The sequence below is a fragment of the Gobio gobio genome, assembly GCF_949357685.1.
Source record: "Gobio gobio genome assembly, chromosome: 19".
Taxonomy (NCBI): domain Eukaryota; kingdom Metazoa; phylum Chordata; class Actinopteri; order Cypriniformes; family Gobionidae; genus Gobio; species Gobio gobio.
The window spans coordinates 10,683,467-10,708,150 of NC_137112.1; the positions used below are offsets into that span (position 1 = coordinate 10,683,467).

A 24,684-nucleotide genomic window follows, 5' to 3' on the forward strand; every position below is an offset into this window, starting at 1 on the left:
GGACTGTTTGCAGGAAGTAAACAGGAACAGATTTTTTTGCCGGTCTATAGAGTTTTCTGAATTGCCTCTCCGCCGTGCTAATGAGCAAGCTTTAGGAGACTGTGTTTCATCCTCATTAATATGGGCAGTAGCTGGCTCCAATTCTTCAGAAAATCGTGTTGATGTAAGGTGTTGAGCGAACACCTGCCACAGGATGCATTCGCCGACCTGTGCTGCTTTTGTTTAATTGTGACTGATGACTCAATTTAGGCCTTAGCATCAAGATTCAAGTCTTCCACACGTTTCTGAATCATTTAGCCATGAAATCCCCCTGAATCAACACAACTTAATGTTCATTATTTTCCTGGAAAAGGCTGATTTTGGTAGTATCAAAGTATTATAGGGTAAGATGGACCCTCTCTAACTTTAAATCACCTGTAATTTTATTTTGATGGACATTCAATTAATGTGTTAAGATGGCATTTAGCTACATAAACAAATGTGAGATTTATTCCATTTTGAGTTTAAATTATCTTTTTTTCTCAGTAGATAATTGTGATTTGTGAATTAATTTTATTTTTATTAAATTAATACATGTTTTGTCATAGGATTCTTTTTTTGAAGTATTTACATTTATGTCAGATATATGTTAGTTGTTCTGCAAAATAGGGATAAGTTTACCCTGAGGGCTGTCCAAAGTGTACATTTTATTAATTCTGCCAAAAAATCCAACAACAACAACAATTTGGGCAGGCTTTTTTTTTTCTTCTATAACAGCGAAATTAGCAAAGGTATCCATTTATTTTCCTGAAATAGTATATTGGATGATGCATCATCATCCTGTACATGCTAAACTCATCTGTAATATGCTAATTGTATGCAAATGATACTCATTATACAGTAGATACGAAGCCCACCACTGTTTTCCTGATGCAATTAATGATGCGTTATTCTTGCTCGAGGAAAGCGGGTGGTAAACTGAATTTATAAAAATACATGTTCTTGCGTATGTTCTGACATTTTATATTGATCATGAAAAGAAAAGAAAGTAAAAAAGTAATTTATCAAGTAATGGAGAAGAGAATTATAACTAGGCAAATATCCAGGCGCACATTGAAGTCGATGGCACTTTAAAGAACCAATTCAGGTGTCTGGTGATGCTGAACATCACAGCGATGTTGTACAGGAATTATGCTGTTCAAATTGCATTGGCACCATTACTTGATGTGCACAAATCCTTTAGTAAACAAGGAAGTAAAAAAACACAGACAGTGCTTGCAAGTTCCTAATGTTTTGATTTGTCAAACACACCTGGGCTTTCTTTCTGTTTTCCAGAACTATCAAAGTGGAAGTATATGACTGGGATCGTGACGGCAGGTAAGCTGATGACTGGCTTTTAATGTGAATAATAAAGAAAGAGTTTTGTGCGGTGAAATTTCACTGTAGTGAATCTGTGAATCTTCTCATCTTTTTAGCCATGATTTCATTGGTGAATTCACCACCAGCTACAGAGAGTTAGCCCGAGGTCAGAGCCAGTTCAATATATATGAGGTGAGATGTTGATCTCGTAATTCTGTTGAATAATGATTTTTAAAATTTTCTCATAATATACGTTACAGCATCAGCTCTTTTCTCACAGTGTCTGAAACGGTTCGATAAAGGATTTGGTCTCTCTAAACCAGTGATTCTCAACTGGTTTCGGCAAAAACCAAGCACAAAAATGCCTGACACACACGAGTACTTAACATGCACATAAATTGTAAGAATAAACAGTATAAGATAAGGCTGTTAAATAGCAGTCCCAAACTAGTTTTTGTTAATACAATAAAATTAGAGTGGTTGTATGAGCCACCACACTAATTTTAAAATATAGAAAATAACAAAATAAGTGAGCTAACACATGATGTACCAGTTGTGTAATTTATTAGTACTTTTGGTCATTTCATGACTAATTGACAACACAACTATGACGTTGCATGCTCGTAATTTCATTCACTCTTGCGTAGGAGACTGGCACAGGCTAGAAGAGATTTGTAATACAGTTCGGGAAAGGAAAGGAAGGAGGCGGGAACCGGCAAACAAACAAACAAACTGAAAGTAAAAGCGGCAGCCCCTCACGGACGACTGCCGCGCACACACATAACAAAACGTAAACAAAAGCTCGTAAAATCCAGGCCTGGTCCTCTCTCGTCCTTCACTGTCATCACTCCTCGTTTTATGCTCCCGTCACTCCTCCGTGAGATCCAAGAAAGGGTGTGATGTGCAGCTGGCGCTCAATCAAATCACTCACTGGCTCTCGCTCGCCACATACCCCCATCGCCCCTCGCAGGCTGGGGGATACCCATGACACTGCGCTCTACACCCCCTCCCTGGGGCCAGTCTCAGCGACCGCAGCACCTGGGCGTAAGGACAGATGAGATGAGAGAAAAGGAGTTGGAAGCACAAGGAGCGACAAAATACAGGAGAGAGGGGAGAGAGAGAAAAAAAAAATTCTGGTCCGGTTCCCGGAAACACTGCAGCTCTTCCTTGCGGTGCCATGTGATGGCACTGGACGCTCAGTGGATGGCTCGATCCTCCTCCACCCCCTGGCGGCCCGCGGTGGCTCCTCCAGTTGAGGGCAGCCGGCAGCGAGTCCCGCGCTCCCTGCTCCTCCCCATCATGGCGGATGGCAGCAGGCTGCGGCCCATGGCAAATGCTGGAGACTCCTCCGCTCAATCTCGCTCAAGCTCTCCGTCACACTGGTCTTCACTCGCTCCAGCACCACCGCCTCGGGCAGCCACTCGCGGTCCTCTCTTCCACACTGCCAGACCTCCTCAGCACTGCGATCCCCCTCAGAAGCGAGGGCTCTCTGACAGAGTGGAAGGAGGCAGGAACTTGAGAACATTCAAGAAGACTTTAATAATAAAACAAACGAACTGAAAGTAAAAGGGGCAGCCCTTCACGTCTGCTGCACACACACATAACAAAATGTAAACAAAACAACGTAAAATCCAGGCCTGGTCCTCTCTCGTCCTTCACTGTCATCGCTCCTCGTTTTATGCTCCCGTCATTCCTCCCCGAAATCCAACACACTGACGCACAGCTGGCACTCATAATCAAATCCCTCACCGGCCTCGTGTCACCCTCACGGCTCTCGCTCGCCACAAGATTGTTGAATAAAGTCGTCATTTTTGTTTGTTTTTGCCAGTTTCTCTTGAAGCAAATACGGAAGTAACTTAAACTGCAAGTCATCAACTGGCCGCTAGAGACAGGCTTCTGAAGGGAGCAGAATCTCATTGAGCCCCATGTTAAAATGCCGATTTATATAGCTAATTTTGCCCTTCATGACAACTGTGAGGGGGTGAATGTTTTTATAACTCATTCGTTTACATTATATAAAGCCTTAAAGTTCTGCATAATTAAGGGCATGGCCACTTAGCTCCAGCCACGTTCCGCCTCTTTGCCCATTTTCTATTATCCGGAAGTGACGGGCGATGGCACACTGCCAATATGCCAACGGCCAGCTCGACCCTACTTTACGCTTCAAAACTGTTCTTCAGAATCCTATGGGTGACGTCACGGACACTACATCCATATTTTTTTTACAGTCTATGGTTTTTGCGCACAAAAAGTATTCTTGTCACTTCATAAAATTAAGGGTGAACTACTGGAGTCACATGGACTATTTTAACGATGTCTTTACTACCTGTCTGGTGTTAATTACAAAGCTGTCTATGGAGGGGTCAGAGAGCTCTTGGATTTCATCAAAAACATCTTCATTTGTGTTCCGAAGATGAACAAAGGTCTTATGGGTTTGGAACGACATGAGGGTGAGGAATTAATTACATAATTTACATTGTTGGGTGAACTAACCTTTTAATTTTTCAGCTAACACATAAATTTCCCTCTAAATCCCCTTAAATATTTTCATTCTTAGTTTAAAATCGATTCCCCAATCTGAATGTCTGAATGTTCAATGCAAGAGTCCTATGTTTTTCTGTTTCTAATTGTAATTTTGATTCTTCTTTTTTTATGGATATTTCGTACCCCTTCCTATTGTTGCCAACCACCCCCGTCCTCATGAAATGTTGCAGGGATCTAAAAGTCTCTTTTTTGTTTTGAAAGCCCTTGGTGAGCATACATATGGGAATTACTATGACAGTGTTCCCAGGATTCTGAATTATTACAGTGATTTACCACCCCCTTCCCAACTGATCTGATATCGCAAGCATTCCCAGCACTTCTACCTTCCAATGCGCTGATGCCAACACATCATCAACACATTATAAAATATCTCATGGCAGATGAAGCAGTGATTCAGGTGGCCTGTGAAAATGTTGTTGGGAGCTCTGCAATCAGGTTTGATCAAACATTCATAGTGTCTCTTAGAGAGAAATAGGTATATGGTTGAGGCTTAACCAAACGCATCGTCTGTCTATTAACCTTGGAATGGGTTCTGGTGTATTATATAGGGTAAGAATATTCCTCAACACGAGGTTGTTTTGTAGAAAACAATGTAATTACAATGCAATAAAGCATTTATTACAGTATAATAAAACGTTCTATTAGAGTACATGACCTTTTTATACATTAGAGTCTTTAGATTTACATCTTACACGTTTCTACTCTGTAATCTCACCTCTCGGGTTTTTGTGAAGCTGAAGGGGTGATCGGTCATGCGTCTACTCCGAACATGTTCAAAAACTCTTTTCATCTCCAGATCCTTGCATTCATCTCAGTACAAAGAGTCTATTTGAGCTATTGATTACTTTGTGTTGTGACATGAATGGGGGACGACCAGGGGTTGCTGGTCCTTTCTTCAGTACTTCACCCCTTACGACTAAGAGGTCGCCTGGATGGTTCCACTTTCATTTGTGTGCCTTCCAGCATCATTATCTGTCTTATTCTTCCTCGCTCTGCCTCTTTCGGACAATAATCTTGAACCAAATCTATCTTCCCAGCTCCTTTTTGTCAATAAAGTGGGTAGCCTGTAAAATATTCCTAACAATCAGAATATATGTGGGATGCAATATACATTACGGAATTATTGTGATTACATAGATCATAAATGAAAGTGTCAAATAAAGGTAAGAAGTTAAGCAACACTTCAACACTTTTCTGATAGTTAGGCAACATTTTATTATACACTTCACTGCAAAACTCTTCTTGAACTCTTTATGCTATGGACATAAATGATATAACTCTCAATCTGTATTATATATTACTCTTAAAGGGTTAGTTCACCAAAAAATTTTTAATTCTGTCATTAATTCCTCAACCTCATGTTGTTCCAAACCTGTAAGACCTTCGTTCATCTTCAGAACACAAATGAAGATATTTCTGATGAAATCCGAGAGGTTTCAAGGGTGTCAAGGTCCGTAAAGATAGTAAAGACATTTTTAAAAAAGACTCCAGTGGTTCATCCTTAATGTTATGAAGCGACGAGAATACTTTTTGTGCACAAAAAATAACCAAAAAAATTACTTATTCAACAATCTCTTCTCTTCAAAGTCATTCATGTAGTAAACACAGTGTAGCATTTCCGGGTTCTACGTCAGAACGCCGGCTCATTATTGGCCGGCTCCTGCGTCAACATCACACGCATGCGTCGTGGTGCTCAGATGAACAGCGTCGGCCAATAATGAGTCGGCGTTCTGACGTAGAACCCGGAAGTGCTGCACTGTCTTTACTACGTCAACAGCGTAGGAGACAGACACAGAAGAGAAGAAATTTTAAAGTTGTTATTTTGCACACAAAGTATTCTCGTCGCTTCATAACATTAAGGTTGAACCGCTGGAGTCACATGGACTATTTTAACAAGTTGCAATGACATTGCTGCCTATGGATGGTTCAGAAAACTCTCAGATTTCATCAAAAATATCTTCATTTGTGTTCCGAAGATGAACAAAGGTCTTACGGGTTTGGAACAACATGAGGGTGAGGAATTAATGACAGAATTTACATTTTCTGGGGTGAACTAACCCTTTAATTTTCTTAATTTGATTCCTCAATTTCTTCTTAAATGGTTCACTCTAAATAATGCTGGGTTGTTTTTTTAACCCAAAATGCTGGGTTTAGACTGTTGGGTAATTTTTGCGGGTTTATTTGATCACATTTTAAACACCATTGGGTAGTTTCAAATTTCCTGTTGTTGGATTAAACCTGCTGGGTCGCAACGCTTGGTTGATTCTACCCAGCGCTTGGTTGTTTCACGAGCTTCGCGCCTTGATGTTTAAATTCGCTCCCAAACTGTCATTTTGAAAGGACAAAGCAAGGGCCAAAGCCAATGGTTGCAGATGTTTTAAGGGAAGTTCATATAATGTTTTCATTAATAATCATTTTAATTAGCATAATTATTGGTATAGTTTGTTTTTCTTTTCGCTGCAACAATTCTTAAGCTTACATGATATACGTTATAGACGACAAAATTTTACAGCAGAATCCGATGCCATGTATTGACTCACATAGTCATGTTTAGGTATGTGAGACAATAGATTAATACAGTTTGTGATTATTTATTACACGGAACCATGATCCCCTTATGGAAATTAACCATGGTTTTATGTAGGGATGTCACAAGTACCGGTACTTCGGTACCAAGCCTGTACTGAAATTTAAAAAATGGGATGAAAGCCTACCAGCATTTCTGTAGTACCGGTAGTACCAACTCCCGAGTATATTCGGTCCCCGCAGCTGCGTTCAGTCGCGTCAGTGTTTATCTAAGCGCAGGGCTCCAGACTGTAGCCGAATATACACGAGTGTCTGTGAATATTAAACTGCAAAATACTATTTAAATATTACTCCTGCATGTTCTGCATCTCTATGTGAATGATGGGGGCGCGCGCGCACACACACACACACACACACACACACACACACACATACATACGCGTGACACTCGCTCACTGTCGTTGTAGTCTCTGCCGTGTCACTATATGAGGACACGAACACATAAACCGTCACTCCATGAGAATTTACAGTTTCATTTGAGAAAACTGTAATATCATGTACACATACTCTCAAAGGTCACGGCAACCCATCAAAATAAAAGGTTGATTTAACGTGAAGAAATTGACGGAATATATTAGGCTTGTAGTTGTCATTGTTGCCAATTTTAACACATTTGTGTGTTGTACCAGTTGACAAGCATTACAAATTATTTTAACAGTCTAAACATGTATTCTTCATTTGTTCTTTCATGATTGTCTAGTTTTACAGTAGGCTATGCACAGGAGAAATTATAAGAATAACCCAGCAAGAATAAACCAGAATAGCAAATACAGCCCACCCTGATGGGTTAAAATGCCACTGGGTTAATTTAAGCCAGCATGTGTTCTGTCCAATATTTACCCAGCGCTGGGTTGCCAATTGGGTTGTTTTTAACCCAGCCATTTTTAGAGTGTTAGTTCACCCAAAAAATGAAAATTCTGTCATCATGTATTTACCCTCATGTCATTCCAAACCTGTACGACATTCTTTATTCTGTGGGAAAAAAAAATTCTTTATTTTGTCAGTGGGGTCCAAAACAACTGTAAGAAAATATATGATCAATTAGTTATGACAACAAATGGTTTCACATTGCTATAACTCATCAAAAGTCATTTTTAACTTTTTTTTATAAGTTATGCAAAATTAAAAAAAAATTGTCAGTTTATTGTTGAAATGACTTAAACATCCTAAGGTGATTGTACTTAAAAAATGATGTCAGCAAGTTTCAAAATATCTTCTTTTTTAGGGCTGGCAACTGGAGAATTCAATGTGAACTCATTTTCTGTGTTTTCCACATCTTCCGAATCTCATCTGAATGAGCCTATTTTGATTTCTTTTCTAATGGCTCTTAGGTGGTGAATCCAAAGAAGAAGATGAAGAAGAAGAAATATGTCAATTCGGGCACGGTGAGTGGTGGCTTTCAGAGATTAACTTACTAAACAAGTTTTCTCCAATGTGAGCGTGTACTCGCACACGCATGTATGCACATAAAGAAAGAGCCTTTAATTACGGCCGTTTCCTGTGTTCAATTATTTGATGGGAAAAGCAAAGACATGCACAGTAGCTTTCAAATGTCTTCCCGCATTAATGAGTATCCATTTTTAAACCCGTGCTAATTAAGACAAGAGCAAAAAACGAGAGAGCTTTGCTTTGTTTTCCTTTGACGGGTCTGTGGTGTTTAAGCGCTTGTGCGTGTGGCTCATTGTCATCAACATATAGTGGAGGTTGATGTTTAAATGGGGAAAATAGCCCAGTCAAGACACGTATTAAATCAAATGTCACGCCACTGTAAATATCTGTATATGTGTGTGTAAGTGAGAGGAAGTGTGGGTGGATAGAGATCATGGAAGTGAATATGAAAGCAGGAATTTGTAGCACAGCAGAGATAATATGATATGAGCATCATGCTTTGATTGATGGCTGTGGCAGAGCCGCCTTATTGCTCTATATTATGAGATCAGCCTGAGAACGGCGTCCCCCAAAGGGTCTGACACTTTGCCCGCATTCATTCACTGCCTCGTTCACACCATCTCAAACATGGTGTATTAGGACAGTTTCTGACATGAAAGAATGACATCATGTGGCATCTGCATGTTTTTGTTTTGTTGTAGATTCAGTTGTCTGTTTTGATCTGTTTTCGATGCAGGTGACACTGCTGTCGTTCTCCGTGGAATCAGAGTCGACTTTCCTTGATTACATCAAAGGAGGGTGAGTAGAGAGACGAGCGTTCTTGCTGTGAATCACACATAATACTGAATGAATATTGATGTTCCGACAATCGCAGGGTGGGTCACATGACTTCTGTATTTCCAATTACACATAAATAGATTTCTTGCAGTTACAATTACTTTTTATTTTAGTATTATTTAAATTATATTATAGGGGGTTTATTAATATTTTGAGGATTTTATTCAAATGTGCTTATATTTTTATATTTTCAGTTCTCACTTTAATTTGTTATTTAAACATTTATATTTTACTTTAATGCATTTTTATTTTGGTTTTATTTTGGTTTGGTTTTTCAGTTTAAATGTTTCTTTTAATTGAAAATAATCTAATATTTATATTTTATTATTTCAGCTTTATTTTGAATAACCAAAAAAAAAAGTATTAATAATATATAAGACTATGTATTAATGTGTATATATATATATATATATATACATGGTAAGGCATAACATTATGACCACTGACAGGTGAAGTGAATAACACTGATCTCTTCATCACAGCACCTGCTGGTGGGTGGGATTTATTAGACAGAAAGTGAACATTTTGTCCTCAAAGTTGATGTGTTAGAAGCAGGAAAAATGGGCAAGCGTAAGGATTTGAGTGAATTTGAGAAGGGCCCAATTGTGATGGCTAGACAACTGGGTCAGAGCATCTCAAAAACTGCAGCTCTTGTGGGGTGTTCCCGGTCTGCAGTGGTCAGTCTCTATCAAAAGTGGTCCAAGGTGAACCGGCAACAAAATCATGGGCGGCCAAGGCTCATTGATGCACGTGGGGAGCGAAGGCTTGCTCGTGTGGTCCAATCAAATACACAATATTAGGATTTAATGGTCATAATGTTATGCCTATATATATATGAAAATAGGCTGGGGACTGTTTTCAGGTGCTGCGTAATATCATTGCGCCGCTGCACCCTTGGTACGGCACAAAGTTCCTTGATTATTACGCAGGAATGAGAGAATAGTTCCTAGCCATATCGGTGTAGAAAATCGCAACTTTTCATTTATTTTCCGTCGGTCTTATGCTGCCTTCACGTGTTCTCGGAATTATCGTAAATACGAGTTTCCTAAGTACATATTGCACATGAACGCCATCACATTTTGAAACTTGAATGCAATGCGTTCGTAATCACGACTTCTGAAGTCGGAATCATCAAATTTCCAATAGCACGTGAAGGCAGCATTAGTACACGATGTAACTATACACATCACAACATGTAAATAGGAAAATGTTGGTGTTATTTTGTCACATATTGAGCAGTAGGCTAGCTGGAGCCGTTTACCTCCAGTCTTTGTGCTAAGCTAGGCTAGCGGTGGATGCGTCAGACAGAGTTATGGCACACACAGAGATGAGAATGGTATGTATGGACTTATCTAACTATATGGTGAATAAGCTAAAGTCACAATAAGTCGCCGTGTTCCTTTAAACAAGTTTAAATTGTTTTACTGTGCATCTTAGAAAGGATCATTTGAATTTAAGGGTTGATCTGGGAAGGGCAGGGATCACTACACTGGAGTATGCAGTGATTGGCTGTTCTCTTCAACTATCTGGTGTTTTACAAAAAGGACAGGGTCATCTCTTTGCATCAGTCTGCTTGAATCCCTCCAAGGCTGTTCGCCTGAACGCCACACATTCCATCAAAATCAGATTTATATCTGAGATATGCCTCTTGACCTTGGAGATTGTGTGGTAAATATATTTGAAATTGTGGTGGGTTATTCTAAGCACTTGCTTATGTTATCGTTCCACACAGCCAGAAAACGCACACTTTCTCTCAACTTTTTAACCTTGAGCAAAGTGTTTCAGCAAAAGACCAGTGTTAGCATAATTCCTGCTTGGTACATACAGCACATGTGTAATAGCTAATCTGCACGGTAACCATGGTTTTGTCAAGTAGGATGTGTTCCTATATCAATACTTTGTTGGTATTAGAACAAACTTGGCCCTCTCATAGTTTCTTACATGTTTCATGACACTTTCAAAGTGAAATGTCCAGTGAGTGGCACTAAAAGTGTGTTCAGTTTTATCCGAAACAATTGAACATGGATCGGGCATCGTTTTATTTCAGCATTTGTTGTACTGTACGTATTGTGTATTCCACCCATAAGGGCTGGGTATCCTGGGTAACCTTGACTTCGATACTGGTTCCTGAACGATACCTTTTCCGATTTTCGGGCGGGAAATACTGTATGCCTTGCGCTCAGCACGCATAAAGCTTGACTTAAAGCACTGGCAAATTCGAGGTCCGAATTTGGCGCTGACATCTTGCGCAGATTTGGGACCGAGTCAGCGCTGTAGAGAGCAGGAAGTAGAACCACGATATCAAAAGCCCACCCACACTCTCGCAGATGCAGAACTCATTATGTCGGTGTGAAATAAACAGTTATGGGAATGTAGAAATTAAAGCTAAAGCTTTAATCGAAAATCCCGAAAAAAGTCTGTTGGTGCCTTAGTGACTTCACTCTGAGAAGCCGTCGATCTCAGCTGTCAATCATGACATCACACCCCCCGTTTTTATAGCATTAAATAACTAACTAAAACCAAAAAAAAAAAAAAAAAACGAACACTTGAAATGAAATCAGCGTAATAAAAAACTGCCTAAAATGACAGAAGCCATCTTTGTAAAAAAAATATTTGAAGTGTAATTTGATTGTTTCGTTTGTCTCGCGTCCATTAGAATACACGGAGGGGCGGGGGTTATGAGCTATACTGGGACCAACCACCTGAGGGCGATTGAGGCGCGTCGGCTTCAGTTTTTAACACGAGTGCTGCAGGCTTGGTTTAAAAGTAGACATTTCAAGCTTCTGTAGTTATATTTCTCGTGTCTGTGAGGGAAGTATCCTATATGCTGAGTTTTAGTTCATTTGTGATGTGCTCCAGTTCTTCTTGCTGTCAAAGACGGATCAACTTTATGCTCTCAAGTTTATTCTGTGCACTGTTAAGTGCTTCGTCAGATTTGTTGTGTTGCCGGTCTTGACAGCAATCATCTTGTCCAGCAGCCATATCATCCTGCAGCCCGAGGTTTCCCACTGAAGCTAAGCAGGGCTGAGCCTGGTCAGTACCTGGATGGGAGACCTCCTGAGAAAACTAGGTTGCTGCTGGAAGAGGACGGGGTGCTCACCCTGTGGTCTGTGTGGGTCCTAATGCCCCAGTATAGTGATGGGGACACTATACTGTCAATAAGCACCGTCCTTCGGATGAGACGTTAACCCCATAAGGGCTGGGTATTGTTCAAAATATTTTGATATCGATACCGATACCTTGACATTGATACCGGTTTCTGAACGATACTTTTTCAGATTTTCGGTCGGGATATATGCCTTGTGCTCAGCACGCATAAAGCTTGCCTTAAAGCACTGGCAAAAGTAGCCTAATGATTATGAATGTAAGAAAGGGAAGACAATGCTAATTTGTCATCGCTACAGTATTGTAACGCGACAAACCAAGGTCCTGACTTTCTGTGGTCATTAAAAATCCCAGGATGTCCTTCGATAAAGAGTATTGGTGTAACCCCGGCATCCTGGCCAAATCTGCCCAGCGGCCTCTGTCCATCATGGCCTACTAATCATCCCCCTATCCTGATTGGCTTGATCACTCTGCCTTCTCTCCACCAATCAGCTGGTGTGTGGTGGGCGTTCTGGCGCAGTATGGCTACCTTCGCATCATCCAGGTCACATTGGTGGTGGTTGAGGAGATTCCCCTTTCATGTAAAGTGCTTTGAGTGCCTAGAAAAGCACTATATAAATGTAACAAATTATTATCTTGTCGCAAATATTGCATCGCAGGCTGTTGGCATCGGGTCTGGTAAAATGTAGAAACACTTTTGATCTTTTCCACATCCTTTAAATCTATGGGGGTTGGGACGCTTACACATTACAGCCTTATGTGTGAGCCACATCTCTGTGGGCAACCGCATAAACTAGTGTTTTTCCTCGATGCCACAGCCAATCATGCTGCATGCTTATTTGCTTACTGACGCTGACAAGATTAACCCCTTTGGTATCGAAATTTGGTAGCGAATGACAAGCAATGTTTCAGTACTCGATAGTATCGAGGCAATTCGGTCGGTACCTAAAAAGTATCGAACTCGATAGCCAGCCCTACCACCCATACCACCAAACCTGTCCTAACCTTACTTGTATCCCATCCCAATAGCAGGACAAGTGTTTTGCAATACAACATCAACACAACTACATTTTAAGTAACTTTTTTTTTAATGACATAAGTACACAGTAGTTAAGGCGAGACACGGCAGGTGAAAACATCGTTTTTTCATGCAGTGGTCAATTTTGTGATTTTGGGCAAGTTTGCTCCCTTAACATGTAGGGCCCTATTTTAACGATCTGAAACGCAAGTGTCAAAGCGCGAAGCGCAAGTAACTTTGTGGGCGGGTCTCGGCGCTGTTGCTATTTTCCCGGCGGGATAAATGGCTCTTGCGCCCGGCGCAAATCTAAAATGGGTTGGTCTGAAGTACTTTCATTATTCATAGGTGTGGTTTGGGCGTAACGTGAATAAACCAATCAGAGCGTCATCCAACATTCCCTGTAAAAGCAGGTGCGCAAGTTCCATTATGGATTGCTATTATTATGGCGTATTTACCAGGCGCACGCCAGGAGCGGTTCACAGCCGAGGAGACTGATGTGCTTGTAAGAGCAGTGAAAGACAGAGAAGTTGTGTTGTATGGGGATGGGAGAAACCCACCCAAAATAGCGTCGGTTAAACAGGCGTGGGAGGAAATAGCCACAATTGTTTCATCAGCTGGCATCCCCAGGACGTCGCACCAGTGCCGCAAGCGCTACAATGACATCAGAAGACGTGGAAAGTCCAAGCTTGCCAGCATCAATCGGGCACGCCGTGTAACGGGAGGTGGATCTGCCTCTACTCAGGACCTGACGCCAGCAGAGGACATCGCTGCGTCCACCCTCACCGATATTTTTTCCTGGTTCTTGACGGACAAACCAATTTGTTAGATGTCCTTATATACATATATGTCTTGCCAGAAGTTGCCACTATTGGGCAAACAGGTCTCCTTAATTATTAGACTACAATTAGCCTGAATAATTTGTAAGCTAGATTTATGCCTATTTTTTCACATCTTCGTGGCACACCACAATGATTTCCGTCATCTCATGTGTTAATATTTTTTAGTGTAACAATTTATGATTTGCAAAAATAACTGTTGCATCTGTTTAGATTACATGAGCAAAGTGTATGCGTATTGTGCACGCTATACATTATGGTCAAGCATGCGCCCTTAAAATAGCATAATGAACAACGCGCAACGCGCCACTGACTTTAGACTAGGTTTTTTCTGGTCAGTGGCGCAATTGTTTAATGGAACAGCAAAATAGCACCAGGGATTGTTTGCGCCGGAACATGCCTCCTTTTTTGCGCTGAACCGCCCAGGTAGCGCAAGTTCATTCACTAGTTTAGCGACGTGCTTCTGTGGAGGGAAAAGCGCGCTTTGCGCGGGTGCAAAATAGGAATGACACATGCGTCGGTGTACAAAGTCAATTGCGCTGGGTGCAAGATAGGGCCCGTAAGCTTTTATGTCAAAATGAAAAAAAAGTCAACATTACACATTAAAGTGGTTATTTCATTATATTTTGTTAACTTGCGCCTTTATATTTCTACCCGAAATCATCAAAAGTTAGCATTCTAACGCAAGCTCCTGTGCCGTCTCCATTCACAGAAACATGTCATGCCTGGTATCATTATAAAGCTCTCAGTCTCATACACAGCGCTGTCTAATCCAAATATGGGCATTTCCTTTGTAGAACTAACCAACCGCGCAAGTTTGCAGCCTTTCCCACTACGTGATACGTGCTGCCGCTTCCTTGTGTATTCTCTAGGGCTGGTCGATTCCAAAATTTTTGTCGACTCCAAGAATCGATTCCTCACGGTTGTTTTCGATTCTTGTTTTTTTAAACAATATTGATGGGGGAACCTAGTCCCGGGGTGACCACGGGATATAAGGATATAGAAAGCATCCTTCTCTGAAAATTTATTTGTAAAATGAAGATACATTTCAATAACTCTGATTGATTTTAAATAGTAATTATGGATGCTCCTGAAATGGCCCATAGCCTGGAAGTAAATGCGATTTAATAAATAAAAAGGATAGTGCATTATTCAAGGATGTGCATTTATGGCATGGTTAAAACTACATGACATGTCTAAAATGTATGTGCACAGTTAAGATAAATAACAGTTTGTTTAAGTGCTTTTGCACAAAATGTACGAGGCAAAATAACCACAATATTAACAAAAACAATGATATAAGACTGTGCAGTTTATTTGTCAATCAGCGCGAGGCTCTCTGCCATTAATCTGTGCTCTAGGTTAATTTTTTTTCAGTATTATCATTGGATTATAGAAAGAAACAGGATTTTATTTCGAATGAAAATACGACCCTCACATCTCCATCTGTTATCGTAGACCAAGCAGCTCTCAAAACCTACCGTTCTGGACAACATAACCTTTTCACCATTTAAGCTAAAATTATGTTTTTGGGTGCAAAACGTAGTGAACTTGTCCAAGATGCAGGATCACAGAAGGAAACAATGACAATAAACACCATTAACCTAAGTGAATGAAAGGTAGGCTAATAATCAGCGATATGCGTTCCCGTAGCCTATGGCTTTATTTGAATGTTTCAGCATTCGTCATTACGCGATGGTGCAAAATAACCGCTAAATTGCTTTATTTTTAACTGGTTCATTTCAACTGTCCGAAAGAACCTTTTGCAGAAATTAAATGGACTTCCAATCATTATTAGTGAGCGAGAGACAAATTAAAGCTAAACTCTGTTGAACTGAAAGGGGCTCTTAAAGAGGAGTCGATTCCCCTCGATGGAATCGACTCCAAACTTTGGAATCGACTCTCGATTCCCAACACCTTGGAATGGAGGAATTTATTCTTTTTTTAATCGATTCCCAGCCCTAGTATTCTCCGCCTGAGAGAAAATGCAGACAATGGCAATGCCGAAATCAGCTCATAAACGTTCACAGAAAAGACCAGGTAGCAAGAGGTAGTAAAAATAAAGTAAACAACAACAGATTAGACAATGAAATTTCCATCAGTTATAGATGGACATACAACAAAAAGGGACAGTTCTTTTGCAGTTTTTGTGACTGTTGTTACGTGTGTTTGTTAAGGTAGTTCTCTTCGTGTTAAGGCTATCGCTATTAATAATTTATTAATTTATCAATTTCCATGTGTTTTAAAAATGATACACTATTGATAATAATGAACTGAATATATATATTGTTTGTAGGTTGGGGGTTTCAATAGAAATGTATGCAATTATAAAAATGTTCTCACACTCAGAGTCAGATATATCCACTTCAGTAGCACCTACAAGCGCCAACCTTCCCAGTCTTATACTTAACTATATTCTGAAGCCTTTTACTGAGGGATTTGTTGATATATCATTCCTATCCTGAGTTATAGGTCCTTTTTTCTCCAAATAACATGGCGAAAATTAGTGAGTATTCTCTAATTTACAAAAGCACAAAATAAGATATCCAGTATCCCCTCTGTAAAATTCCTCTCATCTAATATGTCAACAAATAGAACCAAGCATTTTAAACCTGGTCCTTTCCAATTTCCAGATTTTGCTTTTTGGAAATGTATGCAAATGAATGTATATTTAAGTATATAAGGCCTCATTTGCATATTAAAACATAAATTTACACAAAACTTGTAATACATTTTTTTCTTATGTTTATGCCAGTAATAGACTGGAGAAATTTCACAGTGATTTCTTGTAATTTAAAAAATGTATTCACCTGTAGTGCCTCACCTTAAAGACACCTATTATAAAGTGGGACCAAATGTGCCAGTAAGTGTGCAAAAATAAGTATTTATGAATAGATAATCTTCCAGAGTAATCATAATTTGTTTGAAAATGAATGGAAATTTCTGCTGTTTAACTGCCACTAGTGTTCATTTCAGCTGCAATTTTACACTAGTGCACATTGTACTTGATAATGTTCTCATTTCACACCTCTGTGCATTTGCCAAACAGTCTATGCTTTGATTTTCCTTTTATTCACCCCAAAGAACAGCGAAAATTGACATTTTTAGAGGGAAGTATATACATAAAGATAGTATCCGGCTTTTATAAGTGTGCATGTGTAAGTGTGGCATGACATTCAGAGCTGATGGTCAAGAACTGTTTTGTTTCATGCTGATTGAATTAAGGGAGCAATAGATCTGCTACCGGGGTTTAATATAAGTCACTGCGGTCAAAGACAAATAATGAAATATGACTGTGAGCTGACGAAGAGAGTGGGGCGGAAGTTTTGAGCCTAATGCAAAGTGACATTTAGGTGAATCCCTGTCAGTTTCGACTGACTGCCCCAGCACGGGCAGCACTGATAGGGATAGAGGGATTACTGCCGCTGGGTTGAGTAAACATCGGGAGACCGCCCGCAGGTTCATGCTCACATGGAGACAATACAATGAAATCTGAAGAAAACAACAGCATGCGTGGGTGCATTTGTGTGCGCATGTGTATTCATGGAGCTGCAACATTGTGTTTCAGAGTGCACGCAGCATGTGGGATTGTTTAGTGGTCTGACAGACCGTAAATTGATTAAGCCCTCACCTAAATGAAAACAGGAAATTGCCACTTAGAAGAAGAGCCCTCTGCATTATAGACAAATATTACTCCCTAAGTGACTGACTCGAGAACAGCAATAGAGACGATGGGTGGAAGACGGAGAGAATTGGAGCATATCAGACCCGAGCTGCTGCGGTTTGATATAAGCCATGACGAGAGCCAATCAAATCTAAGACCTCGCCAAAGCTTGATGAAATGACCAGACAGCACTCTGTCTACTGAGAAAAATCAATTATAACCCAGAAAATGTTCTGCACACTGCAAAAAAAATCAGTTTCTAAATCAATATTTTGGTGTTATACTGGAAAACATTGAAATAATCTTAAAATAAAATTGTAATAAAGTAAAATGATATACACACACGTTACCATTCAAAAGTTTAAATATTTTTTATAAGAAGTCCAAGACCAGGGCAGCATTATTTGATCAAAAATAGAGTAAAAAGGCATTGTGAAATATTACATCATATTTTAAACTGTAATTTATTCCTTTGAGCAAAGCTGAATTTTCAGCATCATTACTCCAGTCTTCAGTGTCAGTGTCTAATATGATGATCTGCTACTCACAAACCTTCATTATTATTATCAATGTTGAAAACAGTTGTGCTGCTTCATATTTTTGTGGAAACCATGATTGAATTTTATTTTTCATGATTCTTTGATAAATATAAGGTTCAAAAGAACAGCATTTACTTGAAATAGAAAACTTTTGTAACATCTGTACTGTCATTTTTTAAATCAATTTAATGAATACTTACTGTATAAAATTACTATTTCCTTTCCAAACAAACATAATTTAGTAAAATGTATGCTTAAAACAAGAGAAAACAATGTGCCAGTGAGGTTAGAATTTTTTTTTTTTGTAAACTAGTATGCTTTTTTAATTCTCCTGTATACTGTATGTATCTTGTTTAAAAATGTCATGATATTGTCACGGTGTGTTTGAGGTCATGTTTCATGTTCTTATCTTGTTTTCCCGTTGTCTTGGTTTGTCATGTGATTCCATTGTGCCCTCATGTGATCATGTCATGTGCTTCCCTAGTCTCTTGTGTCATGTTATTGGTTCATTTTAAGCCCCATTTCTACCAAAATTACCCGGAACAATTTGTACCTGGAACTTTTTTTTACAGGAACTTTTTTTCCCTCAGACCTGCTACTGTCTGCATTTCCACTGCGATCTAAAATACCATGAAGATTAGGCAAATTAGTCCGGTAACGTAGGACTGCACGCGACTGCTCCTCCCAGTCAGCGATGGACAGTAATCATTTTTGTGCGATACTGTCTGCAACAATAACAAGTATGGAGGAGATTCAAGCTGTGCTGGTTTTGCTGGTTGTGTATTGGTTTACTAAAGGGGTAATTAAGAAAACGGCGGAAAAGAGACGAGCACTGATACTAAAGCGTATTCTGAAAGTTCGTAAAGCTAGATTTAAAATAAGACAACGTATGTTATCAGCCATTACGGACATTGACCATGAGATTGCTCAGACGAACGTGCGCCATCAGACAGAAAGAGCAAGACTGATATTTACTGAACGAACCTCACAAAAGACTTAAAAATGCCGGTTGAAATAAAATGCTGCGTGAGCTCAACCATTCAGCATGTTCAGCGCCCAGTCCCACCCCCGAAAGTTCCTGAACTTTGAAAAAGTACTAAAACGCAAGCAGGGACTTTCGGAGGGGGAAATATATACACGGAACTTCATTAAGACCCTGGTTCCTGCGGTCGAAACACACCAAGTACCACCCCAAAGTTCCTAGTTCCTGGGGAAAGTTCCTGCGGTGGAAACGCGGCTTTAGTCATGTGGTTTCTTAGTTCAGGGGCACGTTCAAGCTCAAACCTGTGCACAGCGTTTTGCTACGGTTTCTGCTACGGGTTTAACGTCATGTTTCCTGGAAACGGTGTGCAACAGGGTTTGAGATATGTTTTCTCTTGTTTGGTGGGTGTGTCAAAAATGTCAGCCCAATCAGCAGCAACATGTATATAAACCATGCTGCATTAAAGAGACAGTTCCTGCACAATGGGTCCAAGTAAAGTCGTTTACAAATGTGTCCGCTGCAACTCGGTATACGCAACAATTGAAGATATTAGAAGACGTGTTTCTTTTCATCCTGAAATGTGAGGCAAATGTTGGATCACAATAATTAGGAACCACAGTTTCCACAAATCCCTTCACTCTTTTATCCTGGACAGCAAGGGCAGTGACTGTAACATCGAGCGTGTTTTGCGATATTAAACATGTATTTATACCGATTCCATCAGGCTCCAAAAATTATCCAAAAATAACACAAAGAATGGCCTTCTCAGCTGCCATAGTTGCAACTCCTGCGTCATCAGAACAGAGTGTTCAACGCACCACCGTTACTGTTTAAAAATAGTTGTGCAACGTTTTGTCGGGGCTAAATGCAGCCCTGTTCTGTCATTGGTTCATAGTCTTGTTTAGTCACTACTTGTGTATTTAAGCCCTCGGCTGAATCCAAAATCGCCCCCTAAACCCTCATTCACTATTCCCTACTACTCCACTACTCCCAGTTCATTCGAAGGAGTGAATGATTGAATACGAGTGCGTGAAATCGGACAGCCGTTAAATGTAGATCGACTGTACACTTGTTATTCCGGTGCAATGTGGGATTGAATGAGTGCACTCAATAATGTCCACTATGGTTTCAGACATCACTGTCCCCTCAAATAGTTCCCTATATAGTTCCCTCATGTTTGCCTTGTTCCCTTGTCAAGTATTGTTACCAGTAACCACTGTTGGTGAGGTTTGTTTCAAGTCAAGTCTGTTTCAAGTCAAGTCAAAGTCATCATTGATTTTGTATCTGTTCACTTTGGATTTACAATAAACTGCACTTGGTTTCATAACGCTTGCCTCCAGTGGACCATACGTTACAGATGTTTTTATTGACATTTTTGAGGGAAAACAGGACACAAAATACTGAATAAAAATTGTTCTTTGTGTATATATATACGTATACATATTAAAAAACCCAGTAATCTATTAATAATGCAACAGTTGAGTATCTTTTGGCCCTTGCTAATGAAGAACGTATGCGCTATGCTGAGCTCCGCCTTCATTGCAGTGAGTGTGTGTACTGATTAAGCACTGACCTTTACCTGCATGGAAGTACTTACTGTATGGCTGAGTGGCAGAAAACCTGTTATAATGTGCTCTGAGTCTCCAGCCAGCCTGTGCATCCCACGCAGGACCAGCTTTGACATTTCTATTAAGGTGGATGAGATTGTGCTGCCCAGGGTGAAAGTCTATTCTATCTGTGCAGGAAAGAGGTGAATTTATTGAAAGTGTGATTAACATGTCTCATTGTTGCTCATATATGACTGTATGTGGTACCATTTTAATGATTTCAATATATAACAGATCATACAGGTACAGTGGTCCTTACAGCATTGTCTAGGGGTGTATGGAAATATTGTGTGAGTAATGTGATATTATGTTTGGTTTCCTCAGATGTACGCCATTGCTTACGTTGCATGAGTGCTCACTATACTGGTGGAACCCTTGCAATGGGTTTAAATGGAACGCCCTAAGCCCTTGATCCCTTGGTAGATTAAGTGGAGTAACGTCACAATCGTGTTGTATTGTGGTCTATGGATCTGTCTGAAGTGTACATATGAGTAAATTCTCTCCCTTTGTCAAAAAACGGTGTCAAGGATCTGTCCAAATAAACTTCCCTCGTCCATTTGACCACACTTCAAAATGGCGACGGGCATTCCCCCAAGGGGAAGTGCGCGAGTGTATGTCTAAAATTTATGCCCATACACATTTATGCCCACACCATACATGATTTTAGGCTGTCCCAGACGAAAGATGACCAATCTTGGCGATTTCTGTGGTCGTGGCTCCTAAGTGGTGGTCCTACGTCATACAGTGAGAGAGGTTCAAAGACGGCATCGTAACAGTCTTGCGACCAAAGATGGCAAATATAGCCTGCTATAATTTTCCGACAGTGTCAGAAATTTAGAATGATGATCTCACAGTGTGTTTGCTGCCACGACCAAACTCTACTGGCTAGCCAATAAAAATGCAACATGAAATGGCGTATTGATCAATGCGACATGGCGCTAAAACTTAAAGTGCCCCTGTAGTCAATAATTGTATCCCTTTAAAATCATCTTACATTACCAAAATGACATATTTAAATGTTTTTTCCTCCAAAAAAATTAATTGCTTCATGCCTTAAAATAGCTTGAACGTAACTCTACACCCTTGCCTCATTCAGTTTACGCGGTCCTATGAATATGCAAATTATCCCCGCCTCCACTCACTCGCACCATCTCAGAGGTCCACTTGTTGACAATCACACGTTGACGTGATTGGTTACAAGGTAGTTTGTGACATAAGAAACACCAGCGATTTTAAGCCGAGTTTTTGAGACTTTCTTCGGTTCACTGTAGTTTTAAGGAGAAAATACTCAGCCGTGGTGTTGACTTATGAATTTGCACATGGTTTGTCTTAAAGCATATCAAAAACACCACATAGACATAAACAGCATTAAAAACTTGATTTTCACCACAGGGGGACTTTAAAACTACTTACTTCAGTCTCCATCTACAAAGTTGGGATGCCAAGTTGGCGGTGAGAAAACAGTGGTTAAGAAAGCATCTGATCATAGCAATGTGGATACATTTGCATAAGCTTTGCCATTTGGCACACCAGTCAAGTCATGTCTCGTTTATCTATATATCATTTTATTCAAAAGATTGTTTAAAAGCAAGCATCTTTACAGTATTAAACATGAAGAAACATTCTCTGTGTCTCTTTCAATTAGAATTACAACGTCACAAAAAGTGCTTCTCCAGTGTGTTTATATTTTTGCTTGCGGACATCCAACCTCCAGGTAGACTGGGTAAACCCAGCCTGATCTGCCGACGATTTGATTTCCCCCTGCAGCTCAGTTTGGAAACCTGTGCATTCATTTCTACTGCTTCTGTTACACATTTGCGGGAACCAATCACAGACTGGCTTATCCACCTGGCGCGCTATTGGCGGGTTTAACACGATGACAGATAGAGAAGCAATGGGTCGTTGCCCGTTGATCATGCCTCTTGTGGTCTGATTGGTTGAAGGACTATCCAATTAAACGTACAGAGTCATTTTTGATCACATCTCTTGTGCAGTAGAAAATACATAGCAGACTCCCCAGACTAAGGTTCCATCCTAAAAGATTGAGCTTGGTCTGGTGATAGCCAGACAAACCTCCAGGGGCTATATGGAAGAAATTAACCAGAGAAGATTTTCATGTCAAAGAAGGCCCAAGAGCAACACCTACTCCTTACGTTATCGCCAGGGCTTGACATTAACACCCCTCAACCGCCAAATGTGTGTGTATTTCAGCAGTGTAACACAGCCACTCCTACTAGCCAGTCCTTCCAGAAAAATGCGGCTTTTTTTTGTGATTGTTGCGGGCAAAAATCCTTGATTATGCGGCACGTTTTCTTAAAAAATGCGATGGAAAATGCGGGATATTTATGCAATTTTATGCGATAAAATTGCGGGAACTTGCAAAAACTGCGGTTTGATGAAAAGAGAAAAAAAGCACTAAATCACAGAAAGTGCTGGGAATATTTAAGTTTTATTGAAGACCTTAATAAACACATGGCTCAAATTTACAAAACATTGAGTCAAATTGAGTTACAAAAATTGAGTCAAGTTCTGTAGCTTTACAAAAGGAATATGCTACAACTTCTGAAAAAATGAATAAATAACTTCCTGTTTTACAGAGGTAGCTATACAAAACAGACATTTGAGTGCTTCCAATGCACAAAGTGCAATCTCTTAAAGGGTTAGTTCACCCAAAAATTAAAATTCTGTCATTAATGACTTCCCCTCATGTCGTTGGACACCCGTAAGACCTCTGTTCATCTTCGGAACACAAATGAAGATATTTTAGTTGAAATCCGATGGCTCAGAAAGGCCTCCATTGGCACAATGCACTTTACACTCTCAAGACCCATAAAAGGTACTAAAGACGTCGATACAAAGTCCATCTCACTACAGTGGTTCTACAATAACTTTATGAAGAGACGAGAATAGTTTTTGTGTGCAAAAAAACCTAAATAACGACTTAAATAGTGATGACCGATTTCAAAAAACAGCATCATGAAGCTTCGAAGCGTTATGAATCAGCGAGTCGATTCATGATTCGGATTGCGTGTCAAACTGCTGAAATCACGTGACTTTGGTGATCCAAACCGCTGAATCGACTCACTGATTCATAACGCTTCGAAGCTTCATGATGCTGTTTTTTGAAATCGGTCAACACACCGGGAAACTGCTTGGCGCGGTCTTTTGCTGTTATTTTTGTTGGCAAATGGAAATTTGCGTGCTTCATCATGGTTTCACCGATATCTATGGTTTCACCACGGGGTTTGCAGCTTTTCGATGACGTTCACGTCGGGTAATTACGTCACTTCAAAACTTTCCCATGGCAATAGGGGGAAATGGCGGCTCTTGTGTGAAGTAAACAAAACATTTTAAACTTTCTGCTAATATATATGACTTTTTTGCAACGAAAATACGGGGATTATGAAATCATGCTAGCCCCGCATATTTTGCACGCGGAAATAGGCAATTTACGCGGCGAAAGTGCAGCGTATTTGAAAAAATGCAGCCCCCGCATAAATATGTGGATTTTGGCTGATTATGCATTAAATCATGCGATCGCATAATCGCGTTTTTCTGGAGGGACTGACTAGCCACTTTGACGGGTTTAATTTTATATATAATACATACTTTTAAAAAGTCATCTGAAATAAGTGCAATGTAGTGTGATACATATCGATACTGAAATATCTGAAATGCTTCCAATGCTCATCTTCCACAGAATAGATACACGATACCAGCTGCTCTTTCTCTCTCTCTCTCTCTCTCTCTCTCTCTCATCTCTCCGACAGCGAGTGACACACAAGCGCGCCTTCCATTATTGACTCTGGATGAATATTGTTGCTGGGCAGGGCTTGAATTTCGGTGTATAGGATTGTGCGTATTGTGTATAATTTCCCTCATTCCCACAGATTTTGTTCTCACACCCAAAGTGCACACACATAAAGTTGCCTCTCAGAACTAAATTGAGTACTTTTTTGCTGCTTATTGCTCTTAAAATGTCTTGGTGAGTATTCACGTGAACACAGTCAGTTCTGATTTAAGTGAATGTACAGTTGAGAAAGAAAGCACATGTGTACCAGTATAATGGATCAGTGCACCAGGTCTTAAAGTGACAGCAGCCTAATATACCTGCTGCCAAATTATGAGATATTAAAAATAACTATATGGCAGTTTTTCCCCATGGTATCGATGTCAAAAGTGGCCAGTGAAAATACTGAGTGGCTAGTAACTATGGAAGACCACTAGCCACAGTGTCTG

The 24,684-nt window shown here is 40.0% G+C and overlaps 1 protein-coding gene across 3 annotated transcripts in view; it reads left to right on the top strand.

Moving 5' to 3' along the window:
- Positions 1 to 24,684, top strand: part of cpne5b (copine Vb) — a gene marked incomplete at its 3' end in the record, with an annotated part of 252,325 nt that overhangs the window by 188,476 nt on the left and 39,165 nt on the right. For all 3 annotated transcript variants that reach the window (XM_079843746.1, XM_079843747.1, XM_079843748.1), the window contains exons 10-13: positions 1,315 to 1,356; positions 1,455 to 1,530; positions 7,800 to 7,853; positions 8,594 to 8,655. In XM_079843746.1, the coding sequence (XP_079699872.1) occupies positions 1,315 to 1,356; positions 1,455 to 1,530; positions 7,800 to 7,853; positions 8,594 to 8,655 (234 nt within the window). The remainder of the gene's footprint in view (positions 1 to 1,314; positions 1,357 to 1,454; positions 1,531 to 7,799; positions 7,854 to 8,593; positions 8,656 to 24,684) is intronic.